General features: G+C 39.8%; 1 protein-coding gene and 1 long non-coding RNA gene across 2 annotated transcripts; one reads left to right on the top strand and one right to left on the bottom strand.

Annotated features, from left to right (window-relative positions):
• Positions 1-23,132: 23,132 nt before the first annotated feature.
• Positions 23,133-25,734, bottom strand: rps16 (ribosomal protein S16). The gene is made up of 6 exons (XM_067581887.1): positions 25,653-25,734; positions 25,512-25,563; positions 24,903-25,004; positions 24,382-24,478; positions 24,187-24,234; positions 23,133-23,319 (listed from the first exon to the last, which is right to left on the bottom strand). Exons 2-6 carry the CDS (start codon positions 25,557-25,559, stop codon positions 23,174-23,176), a joined length of 441 nt encoding a protein of 146 aa, XP_067437988.1. The 5' UTR covers positions 25,560-25,563; positions 25,653-25,734; the 3' UTR covers positions 23,133-23,173.
• Positions 25,735-25,803: 69 nt separating this feature from the next.
• LOC137175937 (uncharacterized) lies at positions 25,804-26,650 on the top strand. Its single transcript, XR_010925752.1, has 2 exons — positions 25,804-25,872; positions 26,537-26,650. It is a non-coding gene; the product is annotated as an uncharacterized lncRNA (long non-coding RNA).
• Positions 26,651-27,464: the final 814 nt, after the last annotated feature.

The following is a 27,464-nucleotide window of genomic DNA, read 5'->3' on the forward strand; positions in this document are numbered from 1 at the left end:
CGAGAAAAGAAAACACCAACAAGCCTAAAGGGCAAGCATATTTTACCAGCTGTTCGCATACCAATTTCACCATTATTTCAACAGGTCTCCATTGTAATAAACGGTGAGAACGGCCCTCTACAGTTTATCACCTGACAGTCGATGGTGATTTAGTTTGGAGTGATCTGAAGGTCCCTTCTGATTGATTCTGTCCCCATTCAGGAGAGTGATGGATTAGTCTCTTTACTGTTCAGTGTGCATGTGTTGTATGGTGTGCATCCCTATCTGCCTAGACAGAGCCACTGATAGGGATTTAGGCTACATCCACACTAATACGTTTTCGTTATAAAACGCATAACTTTTGCTACGTTTACGCCTAGCGTCCACACTACTCTGGCGTTTTCAAACCCCTAAAACGGAGACTTTTGAAAAGGCTGCTGAGCCCGTTTTAGTTTGAAAACTCCGGGATTGCGTTTTAGTCTGGATGGGCAGAAGCGGAGACTTTTGAAAACGATGACACAGACACCCACGTTCGCTTCCTGATTGGGTTTCATCAGTCACAATGTGTACTTTTCTGATTTGTCAGCCTTATCGGGAGCCTATTCTGGATAAAAACAAATACCAGTCTTGACTACCATTGGTTAATTTAACATGGATAATAAATTACAGGCATTGCTGGCCTTGTTGTCCTGTATTTTCTGCAACAAAGCAACCAACCGCAGAGTAGACAATCTGCTTCCTGTTTACACTGATGCGCGAATTCCCAGTGTACATAAATGGTCATGTGATATGCATTTTCGGGTGTATTAGTATGGACAGAGATTCTCTCTGAATCAAATGCTCATGTGGATGGAGATTGTTTTCATTTTAAAACGCTGTTTTAAAATGGAAACGTATGAGTGTGGATGTAGTCTTAGAGGGGGCACTGGCCTTGACCCAGCAGCAGACGAAAGGAGACCTCTTGTCTGGCCAGTGAGGTGAAACATTGACCCTGTTGCCCTCTGTCTGGCCTTCAGTGTTTCACTCCAGCTCTTATTCATGTACTTTTTGACAGTGTGCCTCACATTGCAGGGTAAGCATTATGTGAGACATTTCTTAAAAGTGACTTTCATTGCACAAAGAGAGTGGAAATCAATCCAAATCAAAAGAAGAGTGTTTTTCTTCTGAGTCTGATGGTTTTTTTTCCAGCATTGCTTTGATGTTGCAGCCTGTAAACGATATGGTGGAACATCGCAATCATTAATATCACACTGCATCTGGGAGTCGGGGATGTAGCCAGTGATAACACAGAATGAATCCAATCATCAGCGAGTGTGACTGTAGCCATGGCAACCTCTGTGACAATGATCCACCAATATTAGTTTTTCCTGAAGTGTCTGAGCCTAGAACAAAGCGTGTTTTGTTACAATGAAAATTAGACTCTTGAATAACAACAACAGCAGACTTTGGGGGGGATAAAGTGCCTGGCTCCAAGAGAATCTAATAGGATATTGATGAATGTCAGTGTTGACGAGTGAGAAGAGGAGAACCGCTGCGCTGTATAATTGGTTATATGGGTTCTATCATTAAAACAACAGATAGCAAGGGCACCGAAGCTTTGGCTAGATGCAGGCAATAACATGATAGCTATAAAGCCACAGTGGGTAAAGAACACAGCCATGTCTGGCTCAGCCATTACCGAGAGCCTTTGTTATCCAAAACCCATGTTTGATCCTGTTGATACACAAATTTAGTTAATTTGACCCTTCTTCCAAAGGCGTGTCATCCAAAGTCAACATCATTTGACATGGACTTTATTAGATACTTTCCTTTTTTAATGTCTGTAAGTCCTCTTTAGTACTTTATATACTGCAGAATTGATTAGTTAATGACTCGATTAGTCAAACTGACAACAATTTTGAAGTACTTTGTCAAGAAAAAATGCCAAACATTTGCTGGTCCCAGCTTCTTAAATGTGAGAATTTGCTGCTTTTCTCTGTTTAATGTAATTGTAAACTGACTATTTCAGGGTTTTGAAGTGTTGGTTTGATAAAAGTATAAAAGTAAATGTCATTTCATGCATTAAAGAATGAATGAGTTAACTGAAAAAAAACAAGCAATTATTAGTTGCAGTCCTACTTCTTATGTTTATGTTATGAAACTGTTCATCAAAGAGAATAAATACTACATAAATAATGACTGGATGATGAAAGAAGTGGTAATTTAAAAGCAGTTCATTTTACAATGCAGTCAATGTAGAAAATATGGGGTAATCGATGGGATATCGTCCTCATTTTGACTTAGATCTCCTTTTGAATCCACTTCTCATGTCTTTTAGAGCTCCTTCAATTTGGGAAAGCAGTAAGAGATCATGTCTTTAACCTGATTGTATCTGATCAGTGAATCTCTAATATACCTTTACATGTTAATTGCAGTCATCCCCAAACATACAAATGTAGTTAATACGAAGATTCAAATCAAAACATTGTTTGACATGGGCTTTGTATGGTCACCTCCACCAGTCCTCTTTATTATTGTAATGAGAATGTTATGAAACTGTTCATCAAAAAGATGAAATACTGGAGCATGTCATTCAGAAATAATGAATATTTATGATAACTGAAGTGGACACTCAAAAGCTGTTCATTTTTTTACAATGCAGTCAATATATGACAAAATATGACAAGTCTAATATTGAGTTGGATCCTCTTTGACTCCACATCTTAAGCCTTTGAATGCTTAAAATCCTAAGTGAACTTAATAAACATCTTTAATATTTGTACATGACATGTAAATTGCACTTGCCCACAAATAAACAAATACAGCTATTAGGAACCTTCTTCAAAGAATCCAATGTCAACATCAATTGACACAAGGTTTTATTTTCATTTTATTTTCCTTCTCTGTACATCTATAAATCCTCTTAAGTATTTTATGTGTTATGAGACTACTCATCAAATGAACGGTATATATGCTCAAAACCTCTATTTACTATGCAATTATTGTACAAAATATGAGCAAGTCAAGTCCCCTTTTGAAATATCTTAAAGCTTAAAAAATATTTAATTTGGGAACCCAATAAGAGTTAATAGCTAGATTTTACTAGATCTTTGTACATTACATGTAAATTCCCAAACAACTAGCCATCCCTTTACATTCAAACTACAATATTTATGACTGTCTGACTTGCCTGACAGCAATAAGCAAAATATGAGTCACAATTGATCCCTATAATGTTGATAAATGGGCTTAAGGCCATTTAGCCCATCGATATGTGTGTGGCCCACAAAATGTAAGACAATCTGGAGATTCCCACTTTTGACACATGCATGAATTATTCTCAACAGGTTGCTCTCCACAACCAAAACCCTCCGGACTAGCATTACTGTCTAAACACAGGAGATGGGTAATTGAGCATTGATGATTGCGTGCTTGTGTCCGTGTCAGTTAAAAATGTGTGTGTTTGCCGCATGCATCATCCCCGAAATGCAGCAAGGCGTACAGCCGGCATGGTTAGCATTTTATTCTGGCGGCGTGATGTTGTTGCTGGTACGCAGCTTCTTCACGTGCGGGGAGAGAGTCGGCTGAAAGCAAACAAGAGACCGAGGATCAACTGTCCCGTCTGAGTTGCCACACACATGCACGTGCAGACACACATGCAGACGCAAACACACAAGACTTACGCCATGCCTGGTGCCATGTATTTCACTGGCCCTGAAGGTCATCACCACCTGTTTGATACTATAAAAATTCTAGTGTTACTGTTGTGGAAGTTATTGGAGATAGAGTTTCATTACGTGTGTGTGTTTGTGTGTAATAGTAGTGCAGATGCATGTAGGAAAATAGGCAGGTGTAATATTATTGATAGGGATGCATCACTCTGCACTTTTAAGCTATTTCACGTCATCGTCATATGGTGGGAGATAGCCAGAAAATAATTTATTGAGACATTGTTTTTGCAGAGCAAAAAGATTAATGAAGACTATAATGAGTAGTAATCCACTGCAGAAATTAATTGTCCATCTAAAATAAAGTTCAACACAGGCCTGCCAGCTCTGCTCACAGATAGAAAATCAATTGCTGTGAGAAGAGAATATGTTTTTACAGAGAAAGTCCCTGGCAGAGGTTTTAGGGGATGGTTACCCTTAATGACTTAATCCATGCTCAGTCTCAGTGGCCTTAGCCTTTTGTGTATGTGTATGTGTGTGAGTGTAATCCTCGCTGTGAGATGGGAGCCCAGAGCTGACCTCACTGTTTGGTTTCACAGTGTCTCCGGGGGCCCTCGGAGGTTCTGGGGCCGGTCCTTACAGCAGAGAGGTCTGAAACGCTGACATGCAGGCCGGGGTCCGCTGGGAACACCGGCCTCGGCTCCTGTTACCGCCGGGTTAGTCACGCTCTGTGAGATTTATGTGTGGAACAGTAGTGAGGGTTTGGGTTGCACGATACCACCAAAGTGTCGCGATAATAATCCCCAGCGGTATTGAACTTGTAATACCAAAGATGCCCAAGTATTATAATTTTGTCTATAAGCATTCAAATATACGGTGTGACCAACTTGTGTCAATGTCAGCCCAATGTCAATATAGATACGTGAACATTATCTGCAGTGAACTGATTTTCAAACTTTATGACTAAAACGTATCTGCTTTCTTTTACTTAATTCCAGGCACAGTTTCTGTCGTCAGATATTCTAAATTATTCAAAGAAAGTGTGGTTCAATTATATCTTCCACACTTTAATTAACACCATGTCAGCCTTCTCCTCCAAATGGCCTTTCAGTGATAAATAATAAAAAGAAAAAAAAAATACTGCAAAGAATTCACAGTCTAGTCAAACTCAACACATTTTAATAATGTGATGAACTAGAAATCCTCATTAAAATACTTTTGGAGAGACTTCTTCTACGCTTGATTCAAAAGAAAAAACCCATTTCATCAAGTTATATCTGTTCATAACGGTGTCCCAAAGCCTTTATCTATATTGACATTGGGCTGACGTTGGGCTGATTTCCTCAAAACAAAATCTGCCAGTGCGGTAAAAGACAGTTTCCAACTGAAATGAGCTTTTTCCAAGAGTTTTTTCCTATCTTTCAACAAGAATGAAAAAATGTCAGTTTAGAGACAGTAATCGAGAAAATCAAGAAATCAAAATGAATTGTAAACGGGCGAAATAATCATACTATACTCTTTTTTTTTTTTTACCTTTTCTTTGAAGAAAATTACACTAAATTATGGACAAAAATAACTAAATAAGAAGTATGGTCTCAGAAAAAGAGCTGATACTGTTTGTGTCAATTTCCTTGATGTGTCTTGTTCTGAAATATGATTATATAGTAAAGGTTTGATGTCATGTCATTCACATAGGGACTTTTAAAATCCACCTTCTCTCCATACACTTCAACACTGTCTATATCCAGTGATATCAGCAGAGTCTCCTTAAATCTAAATGTGGTAACTGACAACTGGAACCTCATTATGCATTGTTGATTGTATAAGCTGTTTACTCTGCATTGGTACAAATGGTGTTGGCAGGAAAAACACCTTGAAACACTTCAACGTCAACACATTCTTCAAACATCATAAATTCCTTCATTAAATTTTTGCGTGAACCGCATCACCAACCCGAATTCCTGCCTAATCTGCAATCAGAGCAAATATTTCCAGAATGTCCTCTTCATTTTTTTCTCCAAGCAGCGATTGAGATATTGCTCAATAAAAGCTTTCACGCAGGGAAAAACATCTGACAAACTTATCTTCATGAGGGTGGACCACACAACAAGATAACTGGATGTGTGGTGGTCGTTTTTAAAGCAAGCACTTGTCCTGGCTGACATTTGGACAGGGCGCTGGTTAATGTGTTGTTTCACACTGTTTAGCGTTGATAGGGTCCGCTCGTGGTGTGGATGGAGCCAGGCAGGACCACCTCTCTGGTGGGTGACCCTGGGTGCTTGGGGCAGGGGGGACAGGTGGAGCGGGACCCCCCATACTTAACAGTGGACCTCCAGTAGAGAATATGTAGTCCTGTCTGCTCAGGTGGATTATCACATTGGGATTTTGTATGTATTTAACATATTTTTTATGAGTAAACCAGAGTTCTTAATGCACAATTTCCCCATATTTCACCCAGCATAAGCTATATAAATTTTCAAAGGTCAACTGCAAAGTTAAGTTGTTACGGTACGGCTTGTTTCTAGTAGCAAGAAACTTATTCTCCTGATCATAAAACATGTTTTTCAGATATTAAACACCTACTGGTTTTTGTATTTCTCAACTGCAAGTGTTGGCTAAAAGCTGTGTTATTACACCTCAATTCTTCGTGTAGGAGGGTTTAGCATCCCTGTGCTAGATTGCAGAGACATAAGGGCTGCACACACACACCCCTGCATGGATGCAGACCACAAACAGGCAGCATAAACAATGCAGAGTCTGCCTTGTGTTTTATCTCCTTGCCACCCACAGTTTACGCCAGCGGGGAGCTGAAACCTTGCTCTGCCCGGGGTTCATGTGTAAGCCCTCCAGCTAATCACCATACCCAAGCCCATCACAAAGCATGGCTCCAGCCCATTAGAACTAAACCACCCTCTGGCTCCTAGTCAAATTATCAAAACACAAACTGTAACTTTAAACTGCTATTAGACATCATTTCAGTTTCCCACCAGCCCAGTTCCGCTGCCGGCTGAAAATCAAGCCAGCCTCAGTCTGTGTGTTTGCCCCTTTGGAGAATTTCAGACATTGTTTTAAGAGAGCAGCGCTGATGTTTGAGACCCTCACGCTCATTTGGACATTCTTTGTGAGTGAGGAGTTCCTTTGGGGCCAATGTTTGAGTTTTGAGTCATTTCTTCACGCTTCTCGAATGGAAAGAAGACAGTCAAAATGATGAACAATAGGAGGAATGGAGTCATCTTGGACCAGTGATTGCACTCTTTTCCGTTCTGCTTTTCTTTGGCACTTAGACACACCAGTGTCCAGGAGTGACCTGCATGACCCATTCTTAACAGTACTTGACAAAGGAATGCACGTCTTTACTCTCTGCTATTAACACCCCGAATTAATCACTGTAGTCATGATTCAGTCCTGTGAAAGAGATTATTCAGCGACGACTCACTGATTCCAGAGCTGCCCCTCAACTCTCCTCCCACCTTCTCTGTACCGGATCGAAGCAGATGAAAGGCAACGTCAGTGGTTGTCAGTGGTGTTTGTCGAACATGTTTTTCTTGATTCCCTCTCCCCGTGTGGTCCCCGTTGGCCTGCTTTCAAAAACAGCCTCCCGAGCCTGGGGAGAGGTGGTGACTAGGAAGAAGGAGTTAATCACAGCAGCTGAGTCTGTACATGTCAGAATACTGATCTCACTGGGAGCACCACAACATGAAGAATTTTGATCCCGTCTTGTACCTCGCCACTGAACACAGCCCGCTGTCCACTGAAACGTACAACACACTGGTTCAAATTGGTTGTACTAGTGTTATAATACGTTGTGCTTGCTTGAGCCCAAAGGGTGTAAGATTTTCTAGACCTGCGGAGACCAATTATAGTCAAAATTTGGAAATCCTTTAAAAGAAACCAAGTCCTCCAAATTGATCGAGCAAATATGTCGTTTGACCGTGTGCACTCCAGAATGACACATAGGAGCGTTTTCTAATCTGGCGCCTCCTATCTGCAGTAATCAGCAGGAGAACATCGTTTGTTTGCGCTTTTACAAATCACTGTTAAAAAATAATGAATGTGTTATGATGTGACAATGCTGTGGTTAAGGTCTGGTTGGGTTTGAGCACAAAAACCACGTGATTAGGGTTAAAATTCTTGCTTTTTTAAGGTTAGAGAAATATGCGGTGTGGTTTAAGATTCAAGATTCAATAAACTTTATTGTCTGTCACATAGTAATAAAATTCCTCTTTGACATGATTCAATGACAAAGGTAGACAAACGTAACAATATCAAAGTAGAAACAGTAAAAACATCACAGTAAAAAAAGTTATGAATGCTAACATCAATACTGTTAAAGGACAAGTTTAGTTGTGAATATCTGTATGCGCCGAGTGTGATTTCTCCAAAGTTACTACTTCCGTAAAGTTAGATGACCTTTGTCATCATGGCTACAATAATAACCATAGGGTTATGGTTAAGGGATGATTGTTGTTATGTTTTTTAAAAAACTGTCCCAACTTGCTGTTGGAAATGTAAAAACGAAAGCTCCAATTGTTGGGTTAATGTCTCCATAGGAGACATATCTATATCTATCTATCTATACATATACATATACTATAGTATATACATATACTATCTATCTATATATATATATGTATGTATGTATATGTGTATATATATATATATATATATATATATAGATAGATAGATAGATAGATAGTATATGTATATACTATATATGTATGTATATATATATAGATAGATAGTATATGTATATACTATAGTATATGTATATGTATATATATAGATAGATAGATATAGATATGTGTGTGTGTTCATTATGACCTTTGTGTCATTTTTCTTGGGAGGACAGCGTTTTAAAAAAAAACAAAGAATATGTAATAGTTTTTTTATGTGACTGCAGCAGGTGTGATGACTTTTACAAAGTGGAAATTACCCAGTAAACATTGATTTTACTGCAGGTACCTAGACAGATATAGCTATAGACGTCAAGGTTAAAACCAAACTAGTGTTTTAAGACATCTGGATTACATATAACCTTTGTTTCAAATGCATTTAATTACTATATTTCAACATGTAATTAGGACCTACTGCACGCTAAAATATAGCTATTAAAGACTTGAAACAACAGTTATATGTAACATTGATGTCTAAAAATCTTTTTTCTTTGGAATAAAACATAGTTCTGTTTTGACTTGGACAGCCCAGGCATATTTTAAACCTCAAATCACCAAATCATAACTCACTGTATACTTAATAAAAATGTCTTGTCTTTTGTAAGTATGCATGATATGTTTGAATAATCCCATCTTGTGTTATGTCCAAACCCAATACTCTGTTGTAGGAGGAGGAAATACAAATAATCTGCCAAGCCTGGCTACTTATAATTGACTCTAAAACAGCTTTAAGCTCAGGTGGTTTTCACATTTTAATTAATGCTGCTCATCTGCTGCAACTCAACACGCATTAGTTCGGAGCACCAGAGCTAACAAGCTACCTGGAACTTGAAATTACTCATTCACTATTCCCGCTATAGAGGACACTCAACAGTTTATAATGAGCTGGATTCGGAGGAAGGTAGCCTGGGATGGTGGGTAAAAGGGGAGGAACTACAGGACAACCTGGGTAAACACAACAGGGTCATCCAGGGTTCAAACCCAGAAAACTTCCCTCATCTTCTTTCCTTTCATTTTCTCTTATATTCTCCCTCGCTCTATGAAGAAACTCTTAAATTCAGTTTGCCTCCCACAAGCTCACAACCCTTTCTCACCTCTACCGGCTTATTTCTTCACTTCCTCACATATACCTTTAAACTTTTCCATTACGGTGATACAGTACCCTGCAGAGTTGTATCTGATATACGACTATTGCATCTGAATATTAAAACACTACGTGTGTGCACATGCTATTGAAACCTATCGAGCCAGGTGAGATCTATCCTCTGAGACAATCCTGGATAGAATGTGTGGAATTTCCAAAAAAACCCATCTTCCCCCTGCAATGAGTACAGAGATGATTTGCACTCATGCAGCCCCAGCCTTATATCACCGGGAAGAAGTCTTCACTTCACTTCACTGTGCCCCAGGAGTTAAAGTTACATGATGAATGACAGGGCAATCAGATCGACTTTCCAAATGCAGTGAGACACTGCCGCCCTTGAGACAACGATGGAGGAAGAATTGTTTCACAGCCAGGCCAAAAGGACATCCAGATAAAGCCGAAGCGGATATGGAGTGTGAAACGTAACAATAGATAACAACTGATACAATACGTTTTTTTTTATCTCCTCAGAGTAAATTGGTCTTCATAACCTAATTATCCCTGATAAGAATATGAAGAAGAGTGAGGGGGGGGGGGGGGGGGGTTGGGGTGACGGGGTTAGAGGGGATCGGGGTGTCACTGCTCCGCTGAGCCTTCATTGAGCGTTTGATGGATGCTCTGTAACCAATGGAGATAGAGTGCCCCCATAGCCGGGGCGAGCACACAATCTTCTCAGCAGATTAACTCCCATTGATTTATAGAGATTTACCTCAGGAAAGAAAACAGCTGGCAAAAGGACAAATACCAGAACTGGCAAGGCATAAATTCAAGAGGAGAAGAGGCAGCTAATTTGTTAAAAAGATGATTCGTATCACCGTAAAAGCAGACAGGGGATAGAATTACTGAGCAGTTCAAGACATTAAAACAAGCGGGCAATGTGATCAAGAAAACAAAGCGTTTAATAACAATCGCTCCTTTTCTGACAAATCCTTAAAGCAGAATTACGTTCTTGGTCATTTGGGGGCAGCAGAACAAGCTGGAAGTACAACATCTGACGTATTATCACCTTCTAAGAGACACATAGCAACATCAGCATTCATTCGTTTTCTGTCCAGCTGATGGATGCGAGAGCGATATTCATTCTCCTTTTAGCCCTGCGCTCCTGAGAAAAAAATATTTGGCTGTTTATCTTGCTAGATGCTCGGCTATGAAAGCTCAGCGGTAACTTTGTCTGGCTGCTGTTCGGTGCTGATAGCGTACAGGTGGTTTATCAAAGACTAACTGCCTTCCCCTGTTGCTGAATAAGCAGTTAGTCTACGGGCCTCAAAACCAAAACACTAAGCTAAAACAGGCTGGAAAGGTTCATAAAGTCACAAAGGGGGAAGAGATGCTGATTCCAGAAGAATGTTTGCCACTGTAAACATTTTATTGTAATAATTTCCTCAATGTTCCATCAAAACACAGGAGTATCCTGGATAATTGTTTATGACCATCAGTTTTAACCATTTCAACTTTTTTAAAATGTTTTTTTTTTTACAGCAATTTGGAATGGCAGATTGCTCTAAATACTCTAAATATCCATTGTCCTCAGCAGTTGGTATGGAAAAGAAGCCAATCAAAGGTGTAAATTAAAGTGGTAGGAAATTCAAGACACCTTTTTTGTTTCAGATGGGAATAAAACACGACACCTTAGTTGCCGAATTCATCCAAAATTTAAACACAATTCATCCAAAAAGGGTTTTTTTTCAACTAGTCTATGGATTAATGATCTAAACAGTGTAAACTTAAGCTTCTACCAAGTGTAAGCAGGATTTTAAGCTTGCTGATTAGATGTTAAATGCTCGGTAACTGTAGTATGTTCGTACACAGGTTTCAGCTTTTTCTAAGAGAACTATATATTTTGTAATGCAGTTGTTCATCTTTCATACTGATGATTCAACCGGGAATGTTTAATGTCCATCAAAGATGAAGGGAAACTGCAGAACTGGGTGATAACTCTCTGTGGGTTCATCATAGGAGCGACATCTGTAACATTACACATGGTCATTTGATCCATCGTTAATATAAAACATATTGCGCAGTGCAGCTTTTAACTCCTACCGATCGGATAACTGCAGTATAAAGCCAACATGTCCAAATAGGCTTTATTCTTATCATGTGTGAAATGGCCTTGCTGCTAAGTACTGATTTCACAATTTTATCTAGGACGCTAATAAACCTGCCAGAGGTTAGAGACGTCTGAGAAGGCTGAATAATTCAGACTCTGAGAGGAAGCTATTAAGTATAGATTATCTGAGGAGTTGAAATCAGGTGAGTGGAGATAAAATGTTAGAATCAGACAATAGCTATTGAGGAAGAAACCTGTATTGGATTCATTTTGGACAAAGAAGAATAAAGCTATGTTTTGTTCAGTCATATCATCTTTCCCATCCCACACACACACACACACTCACAGAGAGAAAGAGAGAACATGTTCCTATTGCTTCTCCTCCGCTTCCCACTATTAACACCACTCCATTAAATTGAAATATCAGATGTAGCCCTAATATGAACACAGCTCCCATGACATCAGCTCCATGTTTTGGCCAAAAAGGCCTGAATCTTTGGCACAAAAACATCCACCCAGCATGTGTCTTATTTTTGTAGGCTTAAAGGCAAAAGTGGAGGTTCAGTAACTAATTACATTTACTCATGTTACTGTAAACGATCAGCTTATCAGGCTTAAAATTGTGCTTCAAAGACTTTGAATCGCAGTATTTCCTTTTTTATATAAATTTCCCTACATTTTAAACTGCATCTATTACATCCATAAATGTTGTCAATTCTTCATGAACATCAGAAATTAAGAAAAATGTGCTTTTTTGTGCACTGTATTTCACATATTCTCTACTCCAATTAAAAAAAATCTCCCTTTTCAAGAGAAAGACGACGTCCAACATTGATATATTCCTAAAAATATCACCTCTATTTTTACTACTACTTAAATTAAAAATGCAAAAAGCCACTCTAGTAGGACACTGTAGTGCTGTTAAAACCATCATCCATCCACAGAAGTGGTTTTGTCTGGTGACTGGCTGATTCAAAAGCAACCCCCCATCCCCGGACAAGTCAAGACAAGTCAAGGCAAGTTCTGTCATGTTACGTCGTCACTTCAAAGTCCCTCAGGTTTTAAAATAGCGGTAGATTCTGCTAATTAAAGGATAGGTTTTTCATTTCTGCTCTAAAACAATAGTCAGACGCCCATGTTTTTCTTGCTTCAATCATTCCTCCTGTTCATACTGACCGTTAGAAGTTGAAGAATGTTTATTTGAAGATAATATAGGGCTTCAACCGTCCAGTTAGTTAATATACCTCAAAGTTGCTGTCTTTTTAGTGCCAAATTCCCTCTTTTTCTGCAGCTGATCAGGAAAACACCGTCCAGGGAAACACAAAGAGGGATTTTTTCTGCTTAAAAGACTGTAACTGTGGCAGATATCCACTTGATTTGATTAACTCAGCTGCCTGAAGCCTCATATTATCATTGAAACTGCATTATGAAAGGATCTTCTAAAGGCCAGTATGAACAGGAGGAATGATTACAGCAAGAAAAACATGTTTCAACATTCACACGGACACCTGACTGTTGTTTTCAGACTGACTTGAAAAATTGTGAGCCTATCCTTTAACCTTGAGGGGGGGGAGGCTGCTTTACACAATACTACACATCTGTCCATCCTTTAGTTTTAGACTGTGTTATGGCCCAGAGCCTCTGATCAGAAGACCGGAGGGACCTATAAGCGTTCAATATTTGTTCAGTAGCATACAGTAGTTCCCTCCTGTGGATGCACTCCTGTATTAGATGCAGCTGTAGTTGCGTTTAGGTATGCCTCTGCGGGCTTTGTGTGTAATAATGTTACACGGCTCCTGCTCGACAGATGTGCACCTCCCTCCCTCTGACTCACACACACACACACACATACGTACAGATGTGCATCAACAGAGAAAGAGAGAGAGGTCTCCTTCCCCTCCTCCTCCTCCTCCTCCTCCCTCTCCCCCCCCTCAGAATATCCTTCCACACCTTGTTGATGGGACCGGAACTTTCCTGTGTTTCGCCGGGGTGGGCTCCGCTTGACTCATGGGGCTGAATGAGAGGGGTCGCGACCCGTGCTATGAACTGCTTCCTGTTTCTGTTGAAGGGGTCTTCCGAGGCCTGTGGTGATCACAGGAGAGGCATCGGAGAGCAGCCGCGGCGCATCCGGTTTGAGGTGATGCTGCCACAGTAAAAAAAACATACATCAACAGTAGCTGGAACGGGAGGGATGGGAGATAGTGAAATGCTGTTATTTACTGCTACGAGGGCGACAGGGAGAAATATGTTCTCTCTTACAGATTAGGAAGACAAAGTAGAAGAGAGATACTGTAGTGCTAGCCTGGGGAGCTCACACAGCTTGATTTTTTTTACTGTGGTTCCCAACCTTTTTGCCTTGCTACCTCTTAAAGGAGAATTCTGGTTTATCTGAACTTGAGTTTTGATCTTGAGTCAGCAGTTTATCCAGATTATATAATCACTTTATGGGACTTTATTTGGAGGTTAATCCAAAAGTAAATGCACCAAAAATGTTGAAAGAAATCACACTAGACAGGAAAACTGTGTGAACACAACTACGGCAAGTACAGTAGCTCAAAGTTTGGGTTAATAATTTTGCCATTTACCTTTGTTTTCTATTCCAAATAAGTTTGGATTAGGTTTCTTTCAGATCATGTGACCACTCGTCTTTTTGCCCCCATCAGACCTTCCAGTGATATCACCACATTCTCAAATTTCAGCAATGAACTTGGTGTGTACAATAACATTACTGATGGACAAATGATGGCCAAAACTATGACGACCCAGGTTATAAATAAACAAGGACACAGAGTCGTGAGTCGTGAGCAGCTCAACCAAATATTCCCTCCTTGAATTTGTTTCTTTGAAAAGGTCAAATTATCCAGAATTTCAAATCAGAGGACTGATGTGAGAGAATTAAGACACAATTTCTCTTTCAGATTTATCCTGAGACCCCTTCATGGCGATGAGACAATGGTTCAGATAAGGAGATTAAACGTGAGCTACTTGAAAACAGACAGTCACCTGAAAAACTCATTTGAAATATAAGCCCTTTTCATTTCTTCAATATGCACAGACTGTTTCTACTCCATTCATGCTCTACACAAAGCAAGTGAACAAAAGCACCTGCAAATTTATGCGACTCTCTAAACTTTATGCAAGCACACGCGATATTTGTCATGTTACTGTCTTATGAGTTGTATAATTAGGAGAAGGTGTTTTACTGGTTCCTGGAAAGTTCCACTACACCTCAGTAACCTGTCGTAAATCAACATCCATTAGCACAAAGCTCAGAAAAATAATGTCAGTGTAGGAAAAGTGTCATAAACCCTCCAAAATCACTACGTTAAAGCCAATAATCTTTAAATACACAGTCCGCATGAGGCTTATCTCTTATCTAACAAAAACTCATTGCCTTATGCGATTTGCTTCTTCTTCTCCTCTCTTGATGGCTCCTCTGACCTCCTTCTGCCCCACTGACAACTGTCATGCACTGATTTAGGATTATTTTTAAATCAGGAGCTGTCGAGGTTTGACGAGACAAGGATGGGGTATCCGTATCCCTGGAGGGCTTGTAAATCTGGACAGTTTACTACAGAGAGGGGGAGGAAATAACCCTATGCTCTCCTTGTCCAAGCCCGGCATAATCCCACCACTTCCTCTCCTCCGCTCTGCTGCCCGGGCTCACGCCGTAATGCATTTTCTGTAACTAACAGCCGTTGTTTCCCGATTGTCACGCTCCCATCCCTTTCTCTTGGAATGTGTGTATGTGTATATACTTGTGTGTGTGTGTGTGTATAGAAGTAGGACAGGGTGTTGGGGTTTAAAGCTCTCCGTTGGCCACAGAGCTGTGGAATCGGGAAAAAAAAAAAGTAGAGAAAGACTGGTAGTAGAAGGTCTGGAATTGCAGTTAATATTAACGCCACCCTCCTCCTTCCTCGCCCTGTGATGGGGCTCTGGCAGGCAGTCGGGGTGCCGCAACCTGGGGCCTCCCGCATCCGTCACGCTTGCCCCCTCTCCACTCGAAACAAGAACACATGGGTGTCAAGTCCTCTCGTGCTGGCAGTGTCCATCCCCTTTCAACAGCTTTTGCGCCGTTTAATTAGCCATGTCCCCCTATCTGCACATATAGGGGGCATGACAGGCCGAAAACACACACACGTACTCGACGCAGGATGGCACACCGAGCGAGTTTTGGCAGCAGTCGGAGGGCAATCAATTCATGCTCTCCTCTCTCAGTAACATTCTTCACAACACCTCCTGACAGGTCTGAGTCAAAGTAGCTCATGTGCTCTGCAGCACTTAGTGAGTCTGTCTAGGAGGTCAAATCCCTCAAAGGAGTGCAACAGGTTTTTGGGAGATTTGCCAGCGTAGGCCTTTAAGTGATGAGAACATCGATAATAAATTTCACCTGCCCCCCCCTCCACCCCCTCCCTTGTTGCTTGTATTAACATTTTAGACACTTTATGGTATGTTAAGTGAAAAAGATGACTCATTGTCACAGCTTGATCAAAATGCAGAACAATACTCTTTTTAAAAAATAGAGAGAGAGTGAGAAATTGGTGTTTTAATTAACTGAAACCAGTTGATTTGACCAAGTTTCCCTCTAAAACTGTTTCAGGGGAGTAATTATAGATTTACCTGCTGTAAAGTGTTGAGCTCTTACTGGCCACCATTTTTGCTGTGCCCCCTTTGGAAACAGGAGGAAGAGGTATATGATGATGATGAATAATGAGACAATGCTGGTAAAAATGGGTACAGCCAATGTATAGGTGTTTGGGAGGATGTTTAGCAGCGTGCATTGGTGTCTGCCAAAGTGGTTTTCTTAATATCACCACTCGGGGATGTCAAAATCAGAAGGGGGGGTGTTTGTTTTGTTTTACCCCAACCAGTTGGTGGAGTGCCTTATCCATCCCAGTGAAGCTGCATTGATCAATAAAAATATGTCAATATCATATGTCAGTACAGCTGCATCGATCTCATCCATGCTTGGTTCCACTGTTCTGTCGCAGTTTTTAATTAATATACAGTAGCTTGGTAGCTAGCTAGCTATGTAGGAAGATGATGTTGCCATTCTCAATGCCGCCTACAAAACTCTCTAACCGGGGGAAACATCTGTCAGTGGGCACAACACCAGAGTTATATGAACCGCTTAACAAATCATAAATGTAGGTGGTGTGGTGTGGAGGTGTGGAATCAGGCTATATGTATAGAATTTTTATGTTATTACAGACTCCCACCAGAAGCCCCAAATTTAAACGTCTTCTTTAAATGTGTCTCTCTGTGACATGGGCACATTTCATTTATGATTACCCACAAAATTTGATTTAAAGAACCAACTCCTGATCCAAACATCCTAACAGCTTGATGCCATCTAGCCAAACCAACAGGTCCTTTCATACGACACTACAAATACAGTTATTTATGTCTTCAAATGCCGTTAAGGCTTGTTTTTTTTTTTTACATCCATAATGTTTGTTAGCGCAGCAGTTAAACAGGCCTTTGTCGTAAATTATGATCAGTGCAGCCAAGACGAATTTCATGCGACTCAAACTCTGCAATTATATCTGTGATTACACTTATCACAAGATTAAGCTTGGCTGAGATAATACTAGTGATTGTTTATCACTAAATATAGCGTTAAACTAAAGATAAATAAAGATAAAAACACCGGAGTCATTGATCTGATAATGATTGATGATTATAGCGCACACATTTTCCTCTCCACAAATCTTGACGTATTCCTTTCATCATGACATTAAAAGAAACAACAACAAATGTGGCAGGAGTGAAAGATAACCTCTATACTTCAAAGCCGTCTGGAGTCCTGCCTCAGAGCGCTCTGAACTCTAATAATCTGCTCACCCCTGCCGCACAGGAGGTGAAGCTCTCTTGTATGAACTGTGTGTTTTCACTAAAATAGATCTTGGCCGGGCAGGCTGACCTCCCGAGGAGGGGGGGATCAGCGCAGGTCCTCCGCAGGTTGTCGCAGGGAACCAGAGCACCGCGGCCAGAGCTGAAGGGTAAAGGTTGAAGGGTGTGTGAGGTAGCCTATGACCTCCCGATTTGGCTCAGGCGTAACAGCCGAGCTCTCGGGGGTGGGGGGGGGGGAAACCCCTGCATGACCCGGCTCACCCTGCGTGCAGGCCACGTCCTGCGCCGCATCGCCACCACCACCACGCCGCCTGCACAAAGATGGAGGAAGAAAAAGAGACAGAGAACATAAAGAGGGGAGTGCGGAGGCAGATTTTAATGGGAGACAAAGGTTCGGCGATGTGAGCACACTGGGACTAATTCCGCTTTAGTTCAAGTCTAGGTTAAATGCGTTGGGAATGAGTCAATGCTGGCCGCAGAGAGTGTGACTAACAGAGCGGGTCAGTAACAGGGAGCCCTTTTCTGGCTGCTTTCAGACCAAAAACAGGCTGAGAGGAGAGCAAGCGAGGCCTCTTTGTGCAGAGCGAAACAGATGAGATGAATCCATCATCAGCTCGATATTCTCTCTCTACCCTTGACGGTAACAAAGAGTACTTTAAGGGAAAAGGAGGGGGGTGAAACTAAGTGCAGCGTGGGATTGTGGAATAAACAGAAGAGACCTGACTTTAAAGTTGTCATCAGCAGTCACGCCAGACCTCTGAAATGTTTATTTCAAACATCCAGGTGGCTGGTCAAATTCGATTGTTGTCCTTTTCCACAGACGTTTAGTGCCAGCAATAAAACCTCTTTGTAAAAAGTGAGAAAATGGACACAAAACAATTCACACAAAGCAGTTATTTGCTTAAAAAAAAAAAAAAAAAGTTGGAAAAAACAACACTTTAAAACCAAGGCCATTGTTTCTCAGATGATTCTGCAAAGATAAATGATCCCAGGTAGCATTTAACCCTCCCCCCAATCATGTACATTTATCATATTTAAACTATTTTAAATGCAAAAATTGTAAACTTGCTTGATTGATAGTCTCAATTAGGGGTGAGGTACTGATTGAAATGTGTCTGGCAAGTATCAGTATGCAAGTATACTATATGGTTGCTTATCTTAAAGGAATAGTTTGACTATTCTATTAGCTTATTTACTTCTTTCCCAAGAATTAGATGAGGAAGATCAATGCACTCTCATGTTTGTATGGTAAGTATTAGCATAAGACTAGAAACAGGAGGGAAAAAAGCTAGCCTGGCTCTGCCTAAAGGTAAGAAATTGAAACCTACCAGCACCTCTAAAGTTCACTAATTAACAGTAATGTCTAATTTGTTTGCTTACTGAAGTGTAGAAATGACGATTCGATGTTTTGTTGGGTGGGCAGGAGCACTTGCCAGTTAAATAGTAGGAAATTTCTGCTCCCTGCTAAGCTAAGCTAACCTCCTGCTGACTTCAGCTACATATTATACACATATATATAGTATATATACAACCATACAGAGTGATATCATTTTATCTGTTGACAAAAAAAGCAAATAAGTGCATTTTCCAAAATGTCAAACTACTCCTTAAAGACGACTTTTGTCAATTAACTGACTGTTTAATCTATAAAATGTTAAAAAATGCTGATAAATGCTCATCACAAAGTCTAAGAGGTATTGTAATGTCTTTAAATTACTTGTTTTAACATTTCAAAACCCCAATTATAACTTAAATACAATTTACAGAGAAAAGCAGAAAATCCTTAGAAATAATTTAAATGGTTAATCAGATATTAAAAAATTGTTGTCAGTTAATTTCTGTGGATTGTGAATCTTGATTTAGCATTAAGACTTTAAACAAGATTGGACTAAGAAGTTTGATATTGTTAAATGAATAAAAAAAGGAATCTGTAGAATTTATTCCCCCAAAACTCAAGTATTGAAAAAAGTGTCCTTTTTTATTGTAACTGTACTTAATCTAATTATATTGGCAAGGGAGCTGAGAACGTTGAATGACCCAGCCTTTGTCTCAAAGGAGACATCCTCCATCTTTCAGATACACACAGACACGCTTGTAGAGATCACCTCCTCTCAAGGACAATGCAACAGATAAGCAGCCAGTCCCTCATTATCACTCTCAGGCCCAAACAGTGGCGCGTCGCTTGGCTCAGCTTCCTCTCCGGTGAAGCCAACATTTGTTGCTGCCTGCTACTGTCCCCTGATCCTCAGCCGCTGGCACCCTTGACCAATTGTTGTTTACTCATTCAGGGCAATGAGGCTTGATGAGGACTAGACCACTGCAGGGAAGAGGAGGAGGAGGAGGAGGAGGAGGAGGAGAGAAGTGGTCAATATATGTTAATGAACATCTCTCCCTCTTTCTCTCTCTTTTTGTCTCTGCAGAGATGATGCCGATAGAGAGAATGAATGAGTGTACTATAGAGGTCGTGCTTGAAGCCCATTTGGTTTTCATGCATGTGGGTGTAGTCATATGCTGTCATTAGTTAATTGCAGTATGTGTGTTCATGGAGGCGTTGTGAGGAGAGGTGGGGATGAAGTACAAGTGATGACAAAATGCATCCTGGCCTAACACCTCAGTGTTTGTGCGATTTGGAGACCTAGAGGGACAGAGGCGTTAACAGAGGAAAGGCAGGTGCTAGGTTCTCTCTGTGTGTGTGTGTGTATGTGTGTGTGTGTGTGTGTGTGTGTGTGCGTTCAGCCACAAAGGAATAAATCCTGCCTACTAAACACCAAAAAGAATTACAAGACCCGTTGTTGTTGTTTTGTTGTTGTATTCCAAATCGAATTTATTCAATTTACCGTCAGTTTTTAAATTGCTAGAAAAGCAGATAAACAGCAGCGCGGCTCGTTCCGAGATAAGAAAAACAAACCAATACAGGTGCAAACATGTTGCACATTTCCTTGTATGTGTTATATGTGGTGCAACAAATTACATTTAACCACACAGTGCAACAAAATGCATTTCATATTTATTCTTCATTTCTGGTAGCCATGCATATATTACCTTCAAAAAATCATCTAGTAACTGGTTGCCGGTGCCACTTTCTCATGAAGCACCATTTATAAAAGGTTAATATGTTGTATTTTCTGGCGTTATTAATGGTTAATGAATAATTTATTAATGATAACAACTTCTATGTTGCCAGGTTGCTGAATTACTGTCTTACATTCAAGTAAGCATTAAGTCTGCAGTTATAAATGTTAATAAAGGCTCACGAACCAGTTTTGCAGTTACACGTTAGTTTCTCACTTTCTAGTAAGCATCCAGAAAAAGTCGTGTGTTTTTCACAAGGATCCATCACATCTGCAGTTGTAAATGTAAAAAAAAAAGTAAATAAATGGATTGCCTCCTTTTTTCCAGAGGGTCAGAGGTCAAACGGAGGAGCCTACCTGATGAACTGAAGAGATCAAAACACAAAGCAAGTGTGATGTTGGACATTTCACAACCTAGCAACCCAAAGATGTTTCTCAATAATGGCTTATAACTTATCTAGAAAGCATCAGTAAATGATTTTTTATCCTTAAGGCATCAGTGGTACCTGGTAACCTAATAGACATGATACGTCTGTTTCAGTAATCTGATTTGAAATCTGTGGTTCTGCATCTTCAGAAACATATAATAAATATATGATATATAAAAATATATATGTAATTTATCATTAAATACAGGTTGCATGCAGGTTGAAAAGCTTTAAGAATGTTATTTTGTGATTTCAGTTCATGTTCATGCAGTTTTATTATTATGACATTATCCATTCTGACCTTAAGCTGTGATAGATACACATAATTTTGTGAAAACATAGATGGAGAGCAATTTTGCCATTAAAGACAGAAAAACAGACACCAATTTTGACACAGCTTTCCCCCCCCCCCTTCTCTCCTTCTACCTCCGTTCCCAGCATTAGTTCCTGTTGTCAGCCCTTATTACTTGCTGCAGAAAACACATTTCCACAGGCGCAGAATATGTCATCGGTGTACCATTATGGTCTTTAGAGGTGAGGCGGCAGGCAGGGGCAGAAAATAAACAGTAGTAAACAACAGTAGCAGTGGGGAGTGGGCTTCCCTGCTGTGTTGATTATTGGAGGACTGTAAACAGGCCTGATCCCCCCCTCCCGGGAGCTCACCGAGCGGGAACGGCTGCTGCTGGCTGCCCACAGAGAGGCCAACAACATCTGGACCTCAGCTCAGCTCGGCTCACCTCATCACGCTCCTGTTGTTTGTGGCGGAGTGGTGTGTTTGTGCATCTGCGCTGGGAGCAAAAAAACAAAAAAAAAAACAGATAGCAGCAACAAGCAATCGGTAGTAATTTTGAAAAGAATGCAGTAATTTGGGGTAAAAATGTGAACCTGGATGTATTAGAGAAGCATGAGGAAATAGTCTGCTTTTGTGTTGAGAGTTAATATGTGTAAATATGTGTGTGTGTATAATCAAATTCTGAAATTTTGGCACACCGAGTGCAGTTTCATTGTAGATTTTCACACACCTGAATACGGTTGAGTGAAATCAGCAGTGGAACATATTGCCTGGTTATGATTTTTAATAAAAAAAAGCTGAGCACATGCCTTAAATTATAGTCAACATTTGCATTTCTCTGAATGACATGATGTTTGTAGTTATTCCTGAGCCAAACCTGTGCAAATTCAGCGTGGAGGCTGTTGCCAGAGTTTGCAAATCAGTTATTTACTCAAGCAAGTGGATTTGCTCGAAGGCATTTTGGCAAAAATAGACTCAAGTATATTCATTAATTATGTATTTCTTGAACTGAAGGACAATGAGATTCTGTCTGAAATGGCAGCGAGCCAGTTGGACACATGTTTTCTAATGGCTGCTGGTGAAGGGACAGTGTGTTTGTGTTGTTTATTAACTGTCTTATAGCTCCCTCTGCTGGTAGAATGTGGCTATAATGAAATATGCAAAAACTACAGGAAGTAGTTGGTAAAACATAGTTGGAAACTGACCAAACAGAACTATACATGTCATTTATGCTTGTAAGACTGAAACTAAATAAACAAAGAATATAGAGCATGTGGAAACTGAATGAAACTTTAAGTGTATAACTATTAGAAAAAGAAATATTACATCTTAAGTAGAATATTCTGACGTACTGATTACACAAAAAATACCCCACTGTGTACTTGAAATACTTGTTCTGAACATCTGTCCTTATCTTTGAAAAATGCTATGACAGCTGATGCAAAAACATATTCTAAACTAAAAACATGTTTTAGTCTACTTCAGTTCATTTGAACTTTATTAACCTAAACTTTTTAATTATATCATGATCACATCCTCAGAGGTCAACGCTCAAGTTCAGTTAGTTACTTCAGACTAATTTGAGGCGATGCCGTTGCTCATTGTTCTTTCTCAAGGTGATTATCAGTTGCAAACTCAATACACTTCTATCTACATTCATTTAAAACACATACACGAATTCCCCCAGAGTGCTCACAGACAGACAGTGCCTACCAGCATCCTAATAGATTAGTGTTGTTCATCTTTGTCATTTACTTCAATCTAAACCACTTACTCAAGGTTTTTTTTTTTTCAGCTCACCAAGCCAGAGGGAAATATGTAGTTTACCACCAAAGGCATGTCTTTGCACTATAATTAAGACCTAATAAGATCAAGAACAATCACAAAGTGTATTTTACTTGTGGAATACAGCAATTCCCTCTCAACAAGCAACATCCATGATTGCTAAAATTACTAACCATGTTTGCAATTTATGAATAAAAACTTGACAAAGTGAAATTCTTTGTTCCTCCAATTTATTATGAAAATGTACAGGGCAATTAACGGTAGGACTTCTGGTAGCGGGCACGGGCTCCAGGTCCACCGAACTTCTTGGACTCGCAGCGACGAGGGTCGGCAACCAGCAGGGTCCTGTCGTACTGGATCAGGATGTCCTTGATCTCCTTCTTGGAGGCCTCATCCACATCTACAAGGAACAAAAAACACACTCAAGGTTATTCTGCAAAGCCCATCGTGTTACTACATCCTGCGTGCTTGTGTCCCTGCAAAATACTTAAGTGTCCAGTGCAGCATGCAGTGAATACCATGTATCATCAGATGTTCACATCCAAGCTGAAGTGACCATTTGTACCACTATAAGAACATGGTTCCTTTTTCATTTAGCTCTAATAAAAACATGTTATGAAATTATAATTAATTATAATAACTATATTATACACCAGGTACAAATCCAAAAAAGAGGCCGAATATTCCTCAAATTGTGATAAGTTGCATTGTTTAGAAATTGTCCCAAGCAGGGAGATTCTTTGGGGACAACAAGGCACTTTTAGTCACATGACTTTGATGAACCAAAATTTACACATGACCACATTCAAGTATATTAATAGTATGTAGCTTTTGAGCTCATGTCATGTTCTTCATCTTTATCTGTGTACTAGACATTTTGTCCAGTTTGATCACTGTGCTAAAATTTAGTTTTAACTGATTCGATATCACCATTCATAATACAGAGAATTCAACAGTTAAAATGAGCATACAGCTTAAATCCTTAATTCAGTACATATAGGTGACACTGCCATTTCTGATTTGAGAAGTTGCAAGCAATTTGGATCAAGATTTTTAATTGTAGTTCATTTGCGATGCTCAATGTCATTATCAGCAAGTTAGTCATTCATCTATACTACTTTCTGCAAGAAAGTTCACCATTACACCAAGAAAACATTTCAGTTGCATCTTCCACAAACTTCTCACATTTTCATTAAGTTGAAACATTTACAGCAAGCATTTTCCACAACACAAGAATTGTGACACTGAGCCCAATCGTAATACTTACACTTCTGGTAGTATGCGACAAGGGCTTTGGAGATGGCCTGACGGATAGCTGGAAGGGAGGAAAAAATATAACAATTAAATAAAGTTAAATAAATGTGAGATGGAAAAAAACATTGACACGAACTGTTTGCTGATAGGTAAACATGAAGCAACAAATTCATGACTGCAAAGTGAAAAAAACAACCCTTCTCCTTACCATAGATCTGTGCAACATGTCCACCACCCTTCACTCTGACTCTGATGTCAACTCCAGCAAAACGCTCCTTGCCGAGCAGCAGCACTGGCTCCAGAAGCTGTAAGGAGAGCACATAATGACATCAAACATATATCTTAAAAGACATCACTAGAAGAAAGCTGACAGGACTGGCTGTTTCAAGAATACTGCTGTACGCTGGAGCAAAGTACTGAATCCCTACTAGCTTCTGGTAGACTGATGTGTGTCTGACATATGCTATCATCCACTGTAAATATTCCCTTTGAATAATCTACTTGGTATAATATTGTCAGCTGCTAGGCCAGGAAAGACAGTAGGTCTCCACTTTTCATTATCTTGAAATGTATAACATTGAAAAGGACAAGGTTACAACTGACACCCACATCATGCCGCGATGCTCATCCTTATTCTAGCTGACCCATTGAATAATAAATGTTACAGGTGCTGCCCTCAATCAAACATGTGCACCCCTGATGTTAACATCCTTTCTCATGGGGACTCACCTTGTACTGAAGAGTGGCAGGCTCCACCATCTCCAGGGGTCTGCCGTTCACCTTGATCAGGCCATTCCCCCTCTTGCAGTGGGCAACTGCTGTGGCGGTTTTCTATAAACAGAACAATATCAATAGAAACAAGTGTAAGTTAGCTGAAATATAGATTTAAACGTGTTAAGTTAAACACACATTACGTCAATGACTACAGCTCGCATCCTGACTTTACAACACACGTCTGGTTGATGCTAACTCATTTATTAGACTATGTTAAGATCGCTGTCCTTAAAATTTATGGAAGTAATCTGTAATCAGGGCAACATGTGAGTATGTCATCCTCTGTAGACTATCAACCGGGCTAGTTAGCTACATTAGCATCACGTAGATCCAATACACAGCATCTTACAGATGCTGTACAGTCTTATGTACCAAAAACAGATCTTCCAGCAAAGTTACAGAATGTCTTGGAGCTATATCTGCTGACATAAGAGTTTAATTACCGATGTATATCAGTGTAAACCACGACACACCGCCGCTTCATGTTAGCTAGCTAAGCTAACGTGCGCTTGCTACACAGGGTGGCCACAACACATGTGGAATAAATTCTACAATTTTACTTACTTTACGTCCAAAAACCTGGACAGATTGCAGGGGACCTTTAGCTGGCATGTTTCTGAAACACACAGGGCACAACAGTTACATTAAAAATCAATTAATACGTGTAATTTTTGTCATTTTAACGGATCGGGCTGAAGAACATACCGTCTTCAGCTAGGGTGCCGTACGGAGAGACCGACGGGGTTTCACAAGCCGAAGATCAGGGGCTGCTGCACGACACGTCAAGCTGCTTTGTGGTAGGATTTGCGACAGCCGCTCTTGCTCTACCTCCATTTTACATTTGTCTTAGTGAACGGTGAAACTGGTGGAAGAAATAGTCGTGTGTCGGGAAGAGTTGTGAATTAAATGGCTAAAAATGACCACGGTAATTGACAAAATGGTGACAATTTGCAGGCAGCTTTTTTGGGTGCATCGTTAAGTCCTGAAAATTATTTAACAGGCGGTAAAGGGCATATTTTCCAAAGAGATAGTGAGGTCACACTTTATTTGTACGGACTTTTGTGAACAGTTTACTTACTGTAAAGATCAGAACCGTGCTGTAATGCCACATACTACATTTGGCATTTTAATAGAGCAAACTTTTGATAGAGCAAAACTGAATACTTAAACTGCAAAATAATTTGCATTTTCAATTATTAAATAAGTTGGCAATTGCAATAACTCAACTTCTCACAATCTTTATTAATATTTCCAAAATATGTAGGCTACTTTCATATACATAAGATAAAATTCAAGGGGGGAAATACTCCAGATCATTTCAGGTCATATTTTGAAATTAACTCTCAGATTCAGTCTTAATCAACCAGACAATCATCTAGTCTTCATCTTCCCAAACATCTGACAATCATTTTCAACCAGATTCAGGGGTATAAATTTATGGGACTACTTTTCTCAGTGGGTTAAAATTTCTTCGTCCTTAAAGTGCTTTTAAAGGCTTTAATTTTGGTTTTATAATCCTATTTGTGTGTTTGTGTGTGTGTGTTGTTTTTCTTAATGGTCTGATTTTGTTTTTCTTGTTGTTTATGTAGATTTTAAGCAGAGGAAATGAATAATCATCTCCCTGCACATTGATTTTTTCCCCCTGTTGTTTGTATGTATTTGTTTAATTTTAACCTGTGCAAATAAATAAACTCAAATATGAAGTCAGTCTCCATTCATTTGCTTTAATATCAGGGTCCGTTACTGTGCATGGTGGATCATTATAGCATTGTCATAGCCTACTGGGACATTTGAATGTAATGGAGCCATTATTAATGTTATTAATGAAACCTGTGCTGTGCCTACAGTCTGCTGTGAAAAAAAGTGTCTGTTATTCCAAACAGCTACTTACCTGCTAACTGGCTAAACCTGCTAACCTGCCAGGCTAGAAAAATCAATAAACATGATAGATGCCATCATGTCCTTTAAACAAAATTGCATTGTGGATTGCAGTTTGGTGTGAGGATGAAACAACTGGAAAAACACTGGTGTAATAAATTAAAGTAATACGGACTGTATCCCATTTAGTACCATTTGATATTGTTCATGATGGCTTACTGCCATGGCTTCAGATGGAACTAAGCAGCTGATAATGTTATTAATCCACTTGTGTTTTTCCTGCTAAGACTAGTCAAAACATCTGCTGTAAAAAGCTCTTTTATCTCACATCAGCTCCTGCTAAAATGTTTTAATTAAATCTTACTACATAATAAATCATTATTTTTGCACATCATAGTTGTTTCAAGAGTGTTTCAGAAAGACAGCATTTAAAAGTCATTACTTTGCCCTCAACCATTTGAACTGTGTATGAGAAACGAAAGGGGAATTTCTTTGGATATACAGTAGTGAATGGGTTTTCTCCACTACCCTGGAATAATAGATTGTATTTTAGTATCTGTCTAAACAACAAAATACAGAAGAAGCAGCAGCTCTGTTCTGCTGCCAACTGAAGGGGACGGGTCAGGATACAGCAGCAAA

This window comes from Thunnus thynnus, chromosome 23, assembly GCF_963924715.1.
Source record: "Thunnus thynnus chromosome 23, fThuThy2.1, whole genome shotgun sequence".
Lineage (NCBI taxonomy): Eukaryota > Metazoa > Chordata > Actinopteri > Scombriformes > Scombridae > Thunnus > Thunnus thynnus.

Excerpts from the sequence above, each read along its gene's own strand:
- rps16 (XM_067581887.1), bottom strand. The coding sequence starts at position 25,559 with ATGCCAGCTAAAGGTCCCCTGCAATCTGTCCAGGTTTTTGGACGTAAA. Across the intron at positions 24,235-24,381 it reads ACATGTTGCACAGATCTATG|CTATCCGTCAGGCCATCTCC; the intron begins GTAAGGAGAAGG and ends CCTCCCTTCCAG. Across the intron at positions 23,320-24,186 it reads TGTCGCATACTACCAGAAGT|ATGTGGATGAGGCCTCCAAG; the intron begins GTAAGTATTACG and ends TGTTCCTTGTAG.